The sequence below is a fragment of the Abrus precatorius genome, unplaced genomic scaffold, assembly GCF_003935025.1.
Source record: "Abrus precatorius isolate BTA unplaced genomic scaffold, Abrus_2018 Scaffold3, whole genome shotgun sequence".
Classification (NCBI taxonomy): Eukaryota; Viridiplantae; Streptophyta; class Magnoliopsida; order Fabales; family Fabaceae; genus Abrus; species Abrus precatorius.
This window is the reverse complement of record NW_020874373.1, coordinates 22,980,029-22,998,187: the sequence shown is the minus strand read 5'-3', so window position 1 is coordinate 22,998,187 and position 18,159 is coordinate 22,980,029. Positions and strand designations below refer to the sequence as shown.

The window sequence follows — 18,159 nt, the reverse complement described above, 5'->3', positions numbered from 1 at the left end:
AAGTAATGCTTATTAATTAAATAAGTTTTTCAATTTAACATTTAAAAGTAAAATTATTGTGTAAATAAGTTCAACAAAATAATTGTTCGCAACCTTCACATTTTATTTACGGTAAGGGAAAACAAAAAGAAGGATGAATGAATAGTTGTGGATCAAAAAGGACATGTTAGCTTAGCTAGCTAGCTAGTTAGGGGCTTTCTTTAAATTCCCTTTAGTTGCTTTCAAAAGGAAAATGGGATTCCATAAAGTTTATTGTTCTTTGGTTCTTATTCTGCCACAACTGTAATTGCCATTCAACAATTTTGGTTTAAGAAGTTTCTAAGTTTGTTTAGATTTGCATCCACAACTATTATAAATGTTTAAATTTTTATTATAATTATATGATATTTATTAGTAACAAGTGTTTATAAAGATTAGGTACTTTATTTAATTTTTATAAATTAATATGATATTAAATTTATGCATGAATTGATTGAATCTTAGTTTCTTGTTTGAGATTTAATACAAATGAGACTGACAAGCATGATATATGATTTTTTATAAAGAACAGAAGTCATGGATAAAAGTTGGTTATTGAATCGAAGTTGGATACATGAATCACGCTTAAGTTGGAAGTATGAGACGGGAGTGGAATACTTTATTGAATATGTAATACAGAATGCTAATAATGATATGAATGGGAAATTTTTCTGTCCTTGTGTTAATTGTTGTAATGGAAGTCGTCTAGAACTTGATGTTATAAGGGAACATCTTCTCTGTGATGGTTTTCTTAAGAATTATACACGTTGGATATGGCATGGTGAAAATATTGACATTCCAACTGTCTCAATTGAAACTCCAACTCAAACTTTTACACAAGAGATAGATATGGATGATCAACTAGAGGAGATGATTCGTGATGTGGGTCCAAAATCATTCCAGCGAGCACATATGTATGAATCTTTGTGTAGTGATTCGGAGAAGCCGTTGTATCCAAATTGCACGAAATTTACAAGATTGTCAGCGATGTTGAGATTGTTCAATCTGAAGGCAAGAAATGGGTGGAGTGATAAAAGCTTCACAGAATTGTTAGAACTATTGAAAGAAATGCTTCCGGAGGGTAATACATTGCCTAGTCGTAACTACGAGGCAAAAAAGGTGTTGTGTCCTATGGGTTTGGAGTATAAGAAGATACATGGTGCCCAAATGACTGTATGTTGTATCATGGTGAATATGAAGGGTTGCATCAGTGTCCAAGATGTGGGTTGTCACGATATAAAAAAAAGCAAGATGATTCTGATTATGATGTGAGCACTAAGGGTCCTCCAGCTAAGGTTTTATGGTATTTACCAATTATTCCAAGATTAAAACGTCTGTTTGCTAATGGGGATAACGCAAAGCTAATGAGATGGCATGAAGATGAGAGGAAGTGTGATGGACAACTTAGGCATCCAGCAGATTGCTTACAATGGAAAAAAATTGATTCTATGTTTCCACATTTTAGCAAGGAGCCAAGAAATGTTAGGCTTGGACTAGCTACGGATGAAATGAATCCGTTTGGTAATTTAAGCACTAAGCATAGTTCATGGCCTATTTTATTGGTAATTTACAATTTACCTCCTTGGTTGTGTATGAAGCGCAAATATGTGATATTATCTATGATGATTTCTGGTCCAAGGCAGCCCGGAAACGACATTGATGTCTATTTAACTCCATTGGTTGAAGACTTGAAGATGTTATGGGAGAAGGGAATTGATGTGTACGATGGGTATTCATGTGAATCATTCAAGTTACATGCCATGTTATTTTTCACAATCAATGATTTTCCAGCATATGGAAACTTGTGCGGGTATAGTGTTAAAGGGCACAAAGCTTGCCCTATATGTGAAGAGGACACTTGTTACCATCAACTAGTTAATTGGAAGAAGACAGTTTACCTTGGTCATCGAAGATTTCTTCAACCTAACCATCCATATCGAAGGTTAAAGAAAGCTTTTAATGGATGTCAAGAATATGGCATAGCACCTATTGCATCAACCAGTGAGCAAGTTTATGACCGGGTAAAGAATTTAAATGTGGTACTTGGAAAGTTGAAAAAACAACCCAAAGAAAAAAACATATGAAAGAAAAGGTCAATATTTTTTTATCTTCCTTACTGGAAAGTTCTTGATGTTAGACATTGCATTGATGTCATGCATGTTGAGAAAAATGTATGTGATAGTGTAATTGGCACACTTCTCAATTTAAAAGGTAAGACAAAAGATGGACTCAAATCTCGTCTAGATTTGCAACTCATGGGAATACGAGAACAATTGTATCCCCAACCTATGGGTAAGCGAACATATTTGTCCCCTGCATGTCACACATTGTCAAAAAAGGAGAAAACAAGTTTTGTGAGTCCTTATGTGGTGTCAAAGTGCCGTACGGTTACTCTTCCAATGTAAAAAGTTTAGTATCAATGAAAGATTTGAAATTAGTTGGCTTGAAGTCTCATGATTGCCATGTACTAATGCAACAATTTCTTCCTATCGCTATACGTGATGTTTTACCTAAAAATGTGAGACAAGTCATAATCAGACTTTGTCTATTTTTCAATGGCATTTGTAGTAAAGTAATTAATCCTCAGAAGTTGGATGATTTGGAAAATGAAGTTGTTTTAATATTGTGTCAATTGGAGATGTATTTTCCTCCTTCCTTTTTTGACATTATGGTTCACTTAATCATCCACTTGGTTAGGGAGGTTAGGTTGTGTGGTCCTGTCTTTTTGAGGTGGATGTACCCAGTTGAGAGATACATGAAGATATTGAAAGGGTATGTGAAGAACCAACATCGTCCAGAAGCATCCATTATAGAAAGGTATATTGCAGAAGAAGCAATTGAGTTTTGTACTGAATACATGTCTCAAGCTGAATCAATAGGCATTCCTAAGACCCGTCATGAGGGACGAACTGCTGGGAAGGGTACAATAGGCATAAAATTGAAAAGCATGATGCGAGAAGAAATGCTTAAAGCACATTTGTATATATTGAACAACACTGATGAGGTTTTACCTTATTTAAATGCCCACAAAGACTTAGTGAAGACAAACAACCCTCAAATGCCTGAAAAATGGGTGTTGAATGAGCATAACAAGACTTTCATAGAGTGGTTTAAAATGAATGTTGGGACAGATTTAAGTGTTTCTGAAACTTTACAATGCTTAGCTCAAGGACCTAACTTTGATGTGTTTACTTTCTGTGGATATGACATTAACAACTACTCATTTTATACAAAGGCACAGGATGACAAGAGTACTATGCAAAATAGTGGGGTTATGATAGTTGCTCAATCTATGCATTTCTCAACAAAAAATGATAACAACCCTATCACAGCTTCTATGTGCTACTTTGGAGTTATTGAAGACATATGGGAGGTCGATTATGGTCCATTTCGAGTACTTGTATTTAAATGCAAGTGGGTTGATAGTAATAGTGGTGTCAAAATTGATGAACTTTGATTTACTTTGGTCGACCTTAATAAAGTTGGTCATAAAGAAGAGCCTTTCATCATGGCTTTCCAAGTAAAGCAAGTATTTTATGTCACTGATCCATCTAATAAAAGGTGGTCAATTGTTCTAAAAGGTAGAAGTAACAATGTAAATGAAGAATTTGGAGATTTAAGTAATATAATTGATACTCCTTCCTTGTCAACACGTGTGCTAACTTTTAATGAAGATGATGTGGATGATGTATATGCCACTCGTGAGGATCATCAGGAAGGAATATGGGAGAACAATGAAACTTGATCATATTTTTGAAATAGGTTATTGTTATTAATTTTTATTTATGATGCTATTTTTTGTTGTCTTTTAAGTACAATATGTTATTATTTAAATTCAATTTATACTAATGACTTGTAATTTATTTTTCAGTTAACAAGTAATTATGGATGAACATCAAGCCTCTCCTTCAGGTAGTACACAATCTACAAATAAGAAAAAAGTTAGAGGTCCCACTAAAATGAAACATGTTACAGCCAAACGCCTTAATGAAGAGAGATTACATGTTGACATAGATGAGATCACTAGGCATCCTACAGGGGATTCAGCTGCCCAGTTTATGAGTACCATGGGGGTTCATGCTAGAACAAAGGTTTCTATTTTATTGCCCAATAGGGATCATGTAGAGGAGGCTGTAAAAAATCATATTTGAGCAGATGTTATGGTAAAATGTTATTTATACTTAACATTTTTGTTATTAAACTAGATTAGGATATCAACATGTATTAACTTATTGTTATCTTTGTAGGAAACTTGGGACATTCCAAAAACAGAAAAGATGAGAAGGAAAACCCTTTCTATTGTGGCTGAAAGGTGGAGGGCATATAAAACTACTTTGACAAACCAATACATTTTTGGAGAAAAGAAAGGAGAATTTCCTGGTGATAAAAATCCCACTATTGATCATGAGACATGGAATGCATTTGTAGAGTCTAGAATGACTGAAGAGTTTACAGTATGTTATGACTATATGCATTACCATTTGTGAATATTAATTTTTACCCTTACTCTTATAATATGATATCTTTATAGGAGAAAAGAAAGAAGGCACAACAGACGCAGGCAAATAATGACACCTTTTGTGTGATGTCACGTGGGGGTTATCCATGGCTTAAGAAGAAGTTGATGAAGGAGAAGACTATGAAACGTCAGGCTAGTGAAGATGAGACTGTAGTTAGTGATCCTCCTTCTCCACCCACACGTCATGAATTATGGAAGTTTGCTCGTATTAAGAAAACGGGCGAGTTTACAACTGAGGCAGCAAAAGAGATTGCTAGCAAGATAGTAAGTATAATTTTGCTATACATATGATGCTAATTAACATATATTTCAAAGGGTTTATTAAATTTTTGGTATCTTATATTGTAGAATGTACTAAAGCAGCAAGCTGAAGAGGGATCTTTTGTTTCCCATGGGCAACATGATATACTAACTATTGCCATTGGGAAGCCTGAGCATGCAGGTCGGGTTCGGGCAGTTGGTGGAGGTTATGGTTTGCGGACTTACTTTAGACAACCATCATCTTCACAGTCATCTAGCTCAGTTGAACAATTGGTGGAACTGAAGGTCTCTCAAGTTGTAAGTCAGATGAAAGAGGAGATTCATAGGCAGGTGAAAGAGGAGTTTCATAGACAGATGAAGGAGGACATGCAAAGGCAACTACAAGAACATTTACAGTCACTTAGGCAACAATTTCAGCACAATACTCCATTGATTGAACCAGTTATTACACGTGTGAGTACAAAGGGATCATGTGCAGGTGCTGATCCCTCTACTACTACTGTTGACCCTGATACCTCTAATCGGTGTGAGTTGTTTGTCGATGCATCACCCGATCCTGTTGGCTTAGGGAGGATTCACATGTTTGGATCTACTGTGCACCATCAGACCATAGGAGATGATATGGTTAGGGTTTCAGTAATGGATGTTAGACATCCAGAGGCAAGAGTTCCTGTGCCGACAGAGGAGGTTCAAATGATGGGACAAGCCCTAAACACCTTCCTTCAGTGGCCTCAGAGTTTGGTGAAGATGATATCTTCAGAGGTATGTTATTTAAGTAATATTTAATTTTAACTTAGTGTTATTTTCTTCTAATTTAGTATAATATCAAAATTATATGTTGTTGAATAGGATGTTGTTGCCCCACCAAAGGATAAGGAGAAGGTTGTGGTTACCCATTCAAGAAATCTACCTCCGATAAAGAGGCTATGGAGATTAGTCACAGATATGGAAGATGACGATCGACCCAAACAAGTCCCTTGGCCACATGTGGTGTTTGGCAGATCTAATAATATACCTCTATATATAAGTCAAAGTGACATATCAGAGATTATTAATGGGCACTGTATGCTGAACATATCAATTTTGCAATTGTGGTTATTATAAGTATTTTAATGAATTCCATTTTTGTTTTGTTGATTTATTCTAACTTTGTTTCTAACCTTGTAGATATATTCATAAATTAAGTGTCAATAAGAAAAATGACCACATTTATGGATATTTGGAACCCGAGTCAATCCAAAAAAGTGGGAACAAGGCAGAAGAATCGCAAGCTTACATCCAGAATTGGATGGTTGACTCAAATAAAAAAGTTTACCTAGCCCTTTACTTTTCTGAGTAAGTTATCTTTACCAATAATTGATTACAAAAAGTTTTAAGAGTGTATTCTATCTCAACATATGTTTCTCAATGTAGTGCTCATTGGCAACTAATGGTTATTTGTCCTATGGAAAATAAAGTTGTATGCATTTGTTCCTTGCATAGACCTTCGCCTGCAGCGTTCAAACAATTATTAGATAAGTAAGTATTTTAAAAACAACTACTTTCTTTTGTTGATTATCATTACATTTGATTTTAAACCATTATAATAATGTTATTTTATTATCAGAGCAATGGAAGGATATTACATACTCAAGGGCTCAAAATTGAAGAAAAAAATGCTTTGGATATCTCTTAAAGTAGGTTATTTTAATTCCATGAATGATATTTAATCTAATGTATTTTATTTTTATTATCCTTACTATTGAAATTGATTTTTATATATTTTTTTGTAGTCTCATAAGCAAAAGGAAAACTTTGAGTGCGGATATTATGTCATGAAGACAATGCATACTATTGTTGATTTAGACATAGTATCGGGTTGGACTGATGTGAGTTTTATAATTTTCAAAATTCTTATTTTAAGTTTTTTTATTTTATTATGTTTTATGAATTACTTCTAATTCTATTAATTTTTCTTTCCAGATATTTATTGATCGATCATCATTGCCACAAGAAGTCTTGAATACCATTAGGGACCAATGGGCTACATTTTTTCTTGACACATTGATTAGTTAGGACTTATGTTTATAGTTTTGGACATAGTTAAAACTCCTTTTCCTTTGGAGTATAAATATGATTGAGATGTCATTTATATGAAGTGATTTATAGAAATTGTGCATCATTGAAATTGTCTGAATTATCTGATTTGCAGGTTTTATATTGATTCTTTCAAAAAACAAGCTAATTATTAAAAAAAATCACCACCTTTAAAATCGGTTATACCTTACCTGAACTTTCAAAATCGGTTATGCCATAACCAATTTTAAAACTTTATTTTCAAAATCGGTTATCGCATAACTGATTTTAAAAGTGAACTCTTTAAAATCAGTTCCGCATAACTGATTTTAAAAGTACTTGATTCTTTAAAATCGGTTGTGTCATATCTGATTTTAAAAGTTTAGTTTCAAAATCGGTTGTTAACCGATTTTAAAAAGTTCACTATTTAAAATTGGTCGTTTCAAAATCGATTAAACAACCGATTTTAAAAATAAAAATAACCGATTTTAAAAATATTTTTTCCACTAGTGGTACTTAAAAGCGTTGAATGGATGGACTGATAAGAGCTTCACAGAGCTGCTAAGTTTATTTCATGAGATGCTGCCAGACGATAATGCGCTACCGAAGAGAACATATGAGGCTAAACAAGTACTTGCTTCCATTGGATTGACCCATGAAAAGATACATGCTTGTCCTAATGACTGCATTTTGTTCCAAAATGAGTATGCATCACTAAGGAGATGTCCAAAGTGTAATGTGTCACGATACCTAGAGAAAGACACAACACCTGCGAAGGTTGTGTGGTATTTTCCACTAATACCGAGGTTAAGACGTCTTTTTCGCGATGCTGATAATGCAAAGCAAATGACTTGGCATGCTGAAGGCCGAATTAGAGATGGAAAGCTTAGGCATCCAGCAGATTCTCCGCAATGGAAAAAATTTGACAATGACCATGAAGAGTTTGCAACTGAAATAAGGAACATACGTTTTGCATTAGCAACCGATGGAATGAATCCACATGGCATGCAAAGTAGCACCCATAGTACATAGCCTGTGATCTTAATAATGTATAACTTACCTCCATGGCTTTGCATAAAGCGTAAATATATGATGCTTTCGTTGTTAATATCTGGTCCTAAACAACCTGGAAATGACATTGATGTGTACTTGTCTCCTTTAATTGAAGATTTGAAGTTGTTGTGGGATAATGGCATAGAAGTATATGACGGATTTAGAGATGAAAATTTCACTGTGAAGGCAATGTTGTACGGAACAATTAATGACTTTCCTGCATATGGAAATCTTTCTGGTTACAACATTAAAGGTCAATGTGCATGTCCAATATGTCAAGAAAAAACAGATTATATAAGACTAGACCATTGTTACAAAAATGTTTTCATGGGGCATCATAGGTGGTTGTCAAAAAATCATCCTTTTAGAAAAATGAAAAAAAGTTTTTAATGGAAGTTGCGAAGTACGACGATGTCCTTATTTAAAGAGTGGATCAGAAATTTTTGATGAGGTTAAACACATAAGAACAACATTTGAAAAACCTTTTGCCAAACAATTTCCAACCGCAGGTTGGAAGAAGATGTCAATTTTCTTTTAGTTACCGTACAGGAATCTTTATACGTAAGACACTTTGTTGATGTTATGCATGTTGAAAAAAATGTTTGTGAAAGTGTGATTGGTACGTTATTAAACATCATGGGAAAGAAGAAAGATGGCATCAATGCAAGACTTGACTTGGTGAAGTTGGGAATACGATCCGATTTGGCTCCAGTGAAGAAGGGAAAGCGAACCTTTTTACCTCCAACAGCATGTACCCTGTCTAGAAATGAGAAACGTTCTTTATGTGAGACTCTTTATTCAGTCAAGGTTCCAGAGGGATATTCATCAAACATTAAAAGTCTTGTATCACTTAAGGACCTAAAGTTAAAAGGATTGAAGTCTCATGATTGCCATATATTAATAGAGAATTTAATTCCTATTGCTATGCGGTCTATTCTACCCAAAAAGGTTCGCATGGCAATCACGAAGTTGTGTTTCTTTTTCAGGGCAATATGTAGCAAAGTGATTGATCCTAGAAGATTACCAAGTTTGCAAAACCAAATAGCTGAAACTTTATGTGAGCTAGAAATGTATTTTTTACTGTCATTCTTTGATATCATGGTTCATTTGACTATTCACTTGGTTGAAGAGACAAAATTGTGTAGCCCTGCATATATGCGATGGATGTATCCCGTTGAAAGATATATGAAGATTTTAAAAGGGTATGTTAAGAATAGAAGCAGACCGTAGGGTTGTATTGCTGAACGATATTTAGTGGAAGAAGCAGTGGAATTTTGTTCTGAATATCTGTCAAATGTTGAATCATGTGGCATTCCAAAATCACGTCACCATGGAAGGACTTTAGGGGAAGGTAGCAGTGGTTGACAACAAATAGAGGTCCCTAGACTGCAATGGGAACAAACACACTTGTATGTATTACAAAACACCCCTGAAAGTGAACCATACATAAGCTTGCACAAAGAGACACTGAAGCATAGAAATCCTACCAGAGGTGAGAATTGGATAACAAAAGAACATAATGTGCGATTCATTGGATGGCTACAAGAACATATTGGTGAACAGTTGAAACAGAGGAACACATCGGTTTTAGAATTGATTCGATGGTTGTCAAAAGGTCCTTGTATTGATGCCTTCTCATACACTTCGTACTTAGTAAATAGGTTCACATTTTACACAAAACAACATGACGACCAAAGCACAATGCAGAATAGTGGGGTCACTTTGGTTGCTGAATCATTGCATATCTCTAGTACAAAGGATAAAAATCCAATATACTAACTTTCGTGTAGCAATCTTTGGATGCAAGTGGGTAGACAACAATAGTGGTGTTCGCATTGACGATATGGACTTTATAAGGGTGGATTTTAAAAAGGTCGATTACCAAGATGATTCTTTTATCCTTGCATCACAGGCTCGACAGGTGTTCTACATCGTAGATCCTGTAGACAAGTCATGGTCAATTGTGCTAACGTCTAATAAAATAAATGCTTTCACCGATGGAGAATTAACAGAAGAAGAAGTTAATGTCGAGGACGATCCTTTGAGGAGTGTTGAACACATGTCAATTGCAGATACATTAACAGATGATGAGGATATTTATGCAAGACATGATCATGAAGAGGGCATTTGGTTAAATCCGTCATTTCATTCAATAAAAGGTCATATGAAACTTAGTAAGGCTCCTAAAAAAAGAAAAAGGTGCATCTATTATTTTATTTGAATTGATTATATTTTGTTTTTATTATTTTACTTTATCCCTGAATATAATAAATTATATCTAACCTTTACCTTTTTTGTTACAGAGATGACTTCTTCAGATAACATGGACGGGAGTCCCCCTCATCACTCTGCTGGGGCAAATAAGAAAAAAGGTAGAGGAATTACCAAACTTAAGTCCATTAGCAAATCAAAAAAGTTAGGACAAAAGCTACAGGTAAATTGTCACCATCAATGAATTTTGTAATGATATTGTAGGAATCTTTTATGCTAATATCATCAAACACTAATTTAACTTTATGGTTTATATTTGCATATAGGTTGGCTGGAATGGAAAGGGTCAACCGATAGACCCTAACAGATCAAAGTTTGCACATTTTATTGGCTTTGTTACTAGGAGTACAGTGCCAATCAGTTATTCTGATTGGACAAATGTCCCTACAAATGTTAAAGACCACATTCGGGAGCAAGTTAAGGTACACAAGATGAATCGTTTCAGTTATTGCATATTGGTTTACCAAAGAAGGCATATCTGATATTGTTTTTTGTTTCCAATGTAGCAAACTTTTGACGTGGCTTCTGTTCACAAAGATTTTGTTCTGTCTTTAGCTGGACGGGACCTTTGTGCATTCTGGACACATTTGAGAAAACATATTTGTGATAAAGATGGAATTGTGTCCCCCATCCTCCGGAGAAGTATCAGAGATTCATCACAGTCACTGATCACTGGGTGGACTTTGTCAACCAAAGCTGCACAGAGACTTTCAAGGTACCATGTCACATATTATTACTTCAAATTACTGTCACCATAACAATTTGTATTGATTTGGTACATTTCTGAATGCCTAATTTCAGAAAAAAAATGAGGCTAATGCACAAAGGGCAGAAGGAATGTCATACAGATATAGGAGGTCAGCTAAGGGATATGCTCAGTTAGAGCAAGACTTGGTATGTATATTTGTGTCTTATGTAACAATGTGATGCTAATGTGTTGTCTTATGTTAAACCTATTAACGAGGGATTTTAATAGGTCTAATTTTGTGTAGATTGCTACATCTGGGTCTAATTTGACCTCAGTACCTCGACATGTCCTTTGGAAAGCTGCTAGGGTAAATAAAGAAGGTAGCATTGATGACGAAGGAATTAAAAAAATGGTCAATGAATTTGTAAGTAGTAAATACAAATGTGTTAGTATTTTCAAATATGTTAAGTTTAATTTTGAATTCTCCTACAATGACCTAATGGTTAATTTTTATCTTTATTGTAGGAAACCCTTTCACAGGTCACTCCAGACGCTGAGATTGAATCAACAGCCCAAAATGATATACTCTCTCAAGCACTTGGTGTAAGAGAGCATCTAGGTCGCGTTCGGGCTGTAGGTTTTGGGGTGACCCAAAAATCTGCATTTGGGCCAGGTTCATGTCCAATGTCATGATATTATAATACAATCTCCACCCTTTTATTTCTCATCATATTGAGATTTCACCACTCTTATCATGCACTCAATAAGTTACATCGAAAGTTGGACACTTCCAAACTCAATTCAATGGCATATTTTAAAATCATATTCTAATCATTCAAGAAATAATTAAGCATACATCGTCTAGTTCATTAACTTAAGCAAATAACCAAAATCTCATTTTCTCCTCACTTTTAAAAAACTTTGATTCAAATAATCCTTGAGTTAAATCTTAAATCTCAATACTCAAAGAAACCATACATAAGCAAAGATTGTATACAACATTTTAATAATAGGATAAAACTCTTCTTATCTTGAGTAGATAATTCACACAAAAACTTTGATGGAAGATGTTGTCCGAAAGACCAAATTCTTCCTAAGCATTACAAAGTAGAGTAACTTTTAAGAAGAGAGAAAATGATGAAATAAAAGTAAAATTGAAAGTTTAATCTCCAAGAAACTTATTGGAGTTTACGTAGAAAAGATTTTCAAACTCTGATTTGAGAGAGGTTTAGAGTTCAAAGGTGTCTTAGCTGTGAAAGAAAGTGAGAGAACAGATGGTGAAATGAAAAATGGTTACTTGCCTTGCAACCTAAGTTTTTAAAAACATTAAAGTTACTTAAATACCTTTTTTACTTGTGTATTCTCGTTTGAGTGAGGTATTCTTACTTGAGTGACATCCTTTTTTGACTAAGCGAGACCATTCTCATTTGAGTGAATAAACTAGACAAAGTTTTCTACACATCTGCTAATATTTTTTGATTGAATAAGATGATTTTTACGTAAGCAAAAATGTTCCAGAGAGCTCCCACTCTGTCACGCATTCTTGCTAGAGGGAGAGAACTCCTTACTTGAGTGAGAGTATAGTTTAGTGATTTCTATCAATTCTTACTTGAGGGAGAACTATCTCGCTTAAGCAAAAATGCCTCAGAGACATTCCTGCTTAGGTTATACAGTTTCACTTAAGCGAGACATTTTTCGTTTTAGAGAGAAGTACTACACCAAACTCTTCTATTTTAAAAATAAATGCAATAAAAAGTAAGAGTGTTACACTTATTGTTATAATTTTAGAGATCAGTTAGACAAGAACTACTATCTAAAGATCAATGTAGATAACAATTGTATGTCAAATCACTCTTAAAAGCAATTTTTAACTTTAGAGAGTAGTTTTACATGTTAATCGTTCTCCAAAACAAAGATTATATGTCAATTATATTTTAATTTCTTTAAATAAGATTTAGAAAGTAATTTTCTATTAATTGTTTTGCAAGTAAAATTTAGAAATTAATTTTTATTAACCATTTTGTAGGTTAGTGAACTATAAGGTGTAATATTGGATAATGATAAAACTTGAACTAGATCTCCATGACTTATGTAGAAGAGAATCAAAATTGTCTCAATCTATAAGTCAATTTGATTCTACTTGCACAAGTTAATGTGAAATCTTATATATAAATTTTTTCTTTCCAAATTTATTAAGAATATTAGAAGCAATCACAAAAAAAAATAAAAAATTCCAAAAATATAGTAAATTTGTTAGTGATCGAAATACTCTCACATATACTCAAACAAAATATTATGACATTTCGTATGTTATTTGTCTATAATTGAAGTCCAAACCTATTTTAAAACACATTGAGAGGAGGAAAAGGTTTATAAGAACTCTCTCTTTCTCTTTTTCTCTCTTTCTTTCTCTCTCTATATATAATAATAAGCAAAAAAGGTTTAATTGTCTTAAATGATTTGACAAAATAGCATAATTTTTTTTATGTGAGGTTAGAGATAATTTGTGACAAAATCCCTTTAATATTTTTATAAAAGAATTTTTAAATATTTATAAATAAAGTACATAGTTAGTATACTGAAGTTATAAAAATATAATAAATATTTTTCTTTCTAATAAAATTTTATTATTATTAACTATTTATCCTTATCTATAAAGACTTAGATTAACAATATCCTTTATAAAATAATAGCGTTCTTGAATTCTCACAAATTTACAAGTACTTTTTTGTTCCAACGTACAGGAAAGAACTTTAATCTGCAATTTTTTTATTATTATTTCGATAACAATTGTTGGAAGTTTTAATCATATGATAGGATATTGACATTAAGACGGAAGGTTATATCATATTTTCTATACGATTTACATAGAATATGAAGGTGGGAAAGCGTGTACTTGACACGAGGGATTGGTCTGTCTTTGTTCTTGAAGTAGAGTTAAAGAGAGTAAGAGAGGAACTCCCTTCTATCACAAGTGAAATAAATGTACATGCAGTGCCAGATGGAATTACTGTTTGTTAGTAAAATCAAAAGCCTCTTGTTAAGCATAAAAACGAAGTGTACAATATATCACAAACTACTCACACAAAAGTCCAATGTAATATATATGAATGGATCATGTGCAATAATTTTTAAATAAATAATTTTCATAATATTAATAATTCAAATATATTCTAATTAATTAATTAATGTTAATTCATAAAATTAAATAGCATAATTGTAATAATATAAAAGAATACTCTTAAAATATAATTTAATTTTTGTAAATATTCATTGTTAAAAGGGATCACTCTTAACTAATGTTTCAAACATAGTTGTTTCAAACACGTGTTAATTACTATGGCAATTTAACTAATGTTTGTTTTAAATATCGCTATTATTAACATAATTATGAGAGTAAAAAGATAATTTTGAAATAAAGATAACTAAAATATGAATAATAAAAATAATAATAACAACAACAATAATAATAATAGACATTTAAGAGTCACAATAAACACTCAAATTTATGAAATAAAATTTGGGACAAGTTAATCATTGGGAGGGTTAATTTTGTGGTATAATCAAGTTTTATTCTTTAATCTATTTAACTAATATGTGTTGATTAACACATATTTTTTTGTTAGGAATTCAATTTTTAATATACTCCTATTTCTTAATTAAAATATATTTAAGGCAACAAAAATATAAAAAAAATATTAGTTAGGAGTGAGAAAAATTGAAACTCACGTAATTCTTATTATTATCAATAAATTTAAATTAATAATTAAAAAATGTGTTGCCATCCTTTTTCCTGCCGATATTAAATTTTTGACATTTAATTTTGTGGCAATTAATTATGTTTATTTATTATTCCTCTTCAACAAGATTTAGATTTTGCAAGGGATCCTTAACCTTAATTTGTTAAAATTTAGGTTTTCAAGGATGAATTAATTTCCACCTTCAATCCATATATTTAAAGAACAAAAATATGAGTTTATCAAACTAACTAGTTTGTAAAACCGAAGTAGTTCCTTTGGTCGAATCAGCACCGTATTGAAGACCAATTTTGGGAGAGAAGGATATGTTACCTGACTAAAACACCTTAGTTAATTGCTTTATTTGAGCATTTTTCACTAATTAATCCTGCCTGATCAAGCAAATTAATCCATATGAATAATAAATTATTGAATATCGAAGGAGTACCCACAAAAATATATTTTGTCAAAAAAAGCTGACGTCAGCTTACGAACTTGAACAATATATAGATCAATAAGAGATTTTAGAAAATGAGCATCATATCATGCAATGTCTATATTTTAACATATATGCCACAGATATATGAAAAGGTTCGGACAGACAGTCTAAATCTGCAGCCATACAAGTCTTTAACAATGATATGGGGCTTTAGTTTAAGCAAAACCACATTCGAACTGAAAATTACACACAAAGAAAAACATAGGCAGAAGGTCCAATCCACAGGCATCAAAGCTAAACCACAACGCAACAGAAGAAACTAAACATAGAGAACGCCCTCTGATGAGAGGCAAAAGCATGCACTGAGGCATACAACTTAAGGCTTTCGATAGATCATCTCCATGAGATCCATTTCCTTCTTCATCTCAACCTCAGGCACCATCTCCATTGCAACCTCATAGTCCATTGTGCTGTCTTCAACAGCAGACCCACTTGCCACTTCATCCATCACTGGCACATAGCCCCCACTTGCCACGTGGCGCTGCACACTCCACCCAACTTCATCTTCAGAGCTGAAGTCACCCTCTGAGCTCTCATACCGAACCCGGAAGAGACTCTCACTCCTCATGCTCGTCTTGCTCATGCGTTTCTTCAACTCCTTTTGAGCTTCTTCATTCGCAGTGACTTGCCTGATGTAGTTTTGAAGCAGTGTTGTCGGTCCCTTTGAGCCGTTGCGCCTGTTCTTGTGCCTCTTTGCGCTCTGGCGCCGCTTTGTGGCGTTCCAATGGTTCTTGATGGTGTTCTCAGTCCTCCCAGGCAATCTCCTTGCAATTTCAGCCCATTTGTTGCCAACCTCCATGTGAGCTTCAATCAGTATTCTGTCCTCCTCTTCGTTCCATGAGTCCTTCTGCTTTCGTACAAAATTTAACAATTCGTGGATATGTGAAATAGATATATATTTGGTGCATAGTATGAATAAAGGACTTCTCATTCCATTTTCAATATTATTCATTATGGTTCCAAAACAATGACTACACATATGTGCCTCCACATATATATGTTTTAAAACTTTATTTAACTATTATAACACTTTTAAAAATATTTTTCTATTTAAAAGTTTTATTTTAAAATAAGTAGAAACAAATGCCCCAAAATGGTCATATATTTCACATAATTCGTAATAAAGAGGGAAAATAGATTTTAAAAAAATTGTTGAGTCATATTGCTGAAACTATACAAACACGTGTGAAAAGAAAATCAGTGTCAGTTACAAAAAAAATTTATGATTTCAATGCATTTACGGATTTAATATAATATATTAATGAATTTAATTCATATTTCAGACATATATTCAAAAAATAAATTTATAATGTCATGCATAAAATATACAATAAATAAAATGGAACAGTTTTTTTTTTTCGTTTTTGACAAAATTGTCACAGACTGGAAAGTAATTATGTAATTTTTTTTCTAAATTATCTTTACCTTATTTCCATCATTTCAAATTTGTGAGTTAGTTTCAATTTTGTAAAATATATATGTTAAAAATAAAAGAAAGTGGTTCATGTTTATTCATTAAATAATTATACATTTCATTCAATAAATATGTTTTACATGAAAGATTTGATTTTAAACAAATATAACGGCAGGATTAAAAATTTCTGAAAGATGCTCATCGAGAAAATGCTTAAAGATGATATTACTTAGTATACGTGAGAGAGAAAAAATCTAGTTAAAACGGAGGGAAAGAGAGGAAACCCTAATGTTTGGCCGGAGATGGTTGTGCCATCTTTCTCTGCACTGTTTCCCAACCCTGCCATTCAGTAACCTGGCGATCTGAGACCATTTTTTGAGCCCGAAGCGCTTCACCAATTGGACGAGAACACTACAAAATCATATAAAATCGTTCACCATTTGTCAACGCCGTGGAACAATTGGACAAAACATTAACAAATCTCACTCTCAAGACGGGATAAATCAAAGGAAATTTTTCATTAAAAACATCGCACGAAACCGCAAAGGATTTAGTAACAAAACAAAATTAAATTTAAAAAAATATATATAAATTAAGGGAGAGAGACAAGGAGCATGAAATTCGGAACAATTTGTTATACCTGTCTTCTTCAGCAGTCCATTGGCCTTTGATTATGTTGGTAAACCTGTGCTGAATTTTGCCATTACTGTTCCTCTGAACCAGCTGCTTCTGTTGCTTCTTGTCAACAACAAGAGCTTTGCGATCAGTGTCCAAGCGATCATTATTTCCAGCGACCCATGAGAGTTCTTCTTGAAGCCTAGGCTTCACTTGCACCAGTCCATATCCAAGTGATGGTGATAGAGAGGGTCCCACACGAGGGTGTGAGCTTGAACTTGCACTTGCACCACTGTGAAGGGGAAGTTTCAGGGAAAAGTCCCAGAGGCCATTGTTGGCGTTGGGGTAGCCATGCATGGGTTCAACTTTGGTGCTGTTTGGTGCAAAAGCCATTGGGTGGTGGTTTAAAGTAAGGCCTCCTTTGAGAAACTCATTGGGGTAAGTGGATTTGTGTGAAGATGGCTTTGCAGAAGATGGGGCCAAAGAGAATAATGGGTTGATGATGGAGGAAGGACCCTCTGTGGAAAGGTGGTGATGGTTTGGGCCATTCTGGGGATGATGCTGAAAATGGTGGAAATTGTTTTGGTACATGAAGGTGTTGTTCTCTTCTGGCATTGGGATCTCTGATTTTATGCAGGGGTTTTCCGGGAAAATCCCAGAACGGAAGGGAGTTTTCTCAGAGAGGTTTGGGTTAAACTCCATTCAAGATCAGAGAGAGAGTGACAGAGATTGCTGCTATAAATCAGAAATGGTATGAACTGTGTGTGAAGAAAAGGGGTGGGGGGTGCTGTTCTTATGGACTCTATTACCGGTCAGGAATTAGAAAAAATTAATTAATAATAATAAAATAAAATGGATTAAGAATGATCAGTGAGACTCGTGACACGTGGCCAATGTTCCAACACCATCCAACGGGTCAAATTCGTTGTTTTTGTGACTGTTGAGCTTCCACACTCTGAGTAACCCGTGTGAAAACGGGGATTTTATTCATTTGTTTTATTTGGCAACTTTTTTTTTCATTGTTTTGGT

General features: G+C 33.7%; 2 protein-coding genes across 2 annotated transcripts; one reads left to right on the top strand and one right to left on the bottom strand.

The window, feature by feature from the left end:
* Nucleotides 1-555: 555 nt before the first annotated feature.
* LOC113862351 lies at nucleotides 556-2,102 on the top strand. Its single transcript, XM_027495440.1, has 2 exons — nucleotides 556-1,137; nucleotides 1,230-2,102. Exons 1-2 carry the CDS (start codon nucleotides 556-558, stop codon nucleotides 2,100-2,102), a joined length of 1,455 nt encoding a protein of 484 aa, XP_027351241.1.
* A 13,315-nt stretch (nucleotides 2,103-15,417) lies between these two features.
* LOC113862350 (transcription factor MYB98-like) lies at nucleotides 15,418-17,832 on the bottom strand. Its single transcript, XM_027495438.1, has 3 exons — nucleotides 17,156-17,832; nucleotides 16,800-16,926; nucleotides 15,418-15,948 (listed from the first exon to the last, which is right to left on the bottom strand). Exons 1-3 carry the CDS (start codon nucleotides 17,830-17,832, stop codon nucleotides 15,418-15,420), a joined length of 1,335 nt encoding a protein of 444 aa, XP_027351239.1.
* Between the last annotated feature and the right edge of the window lie 327 nt (nucleotides 17,833-18,159).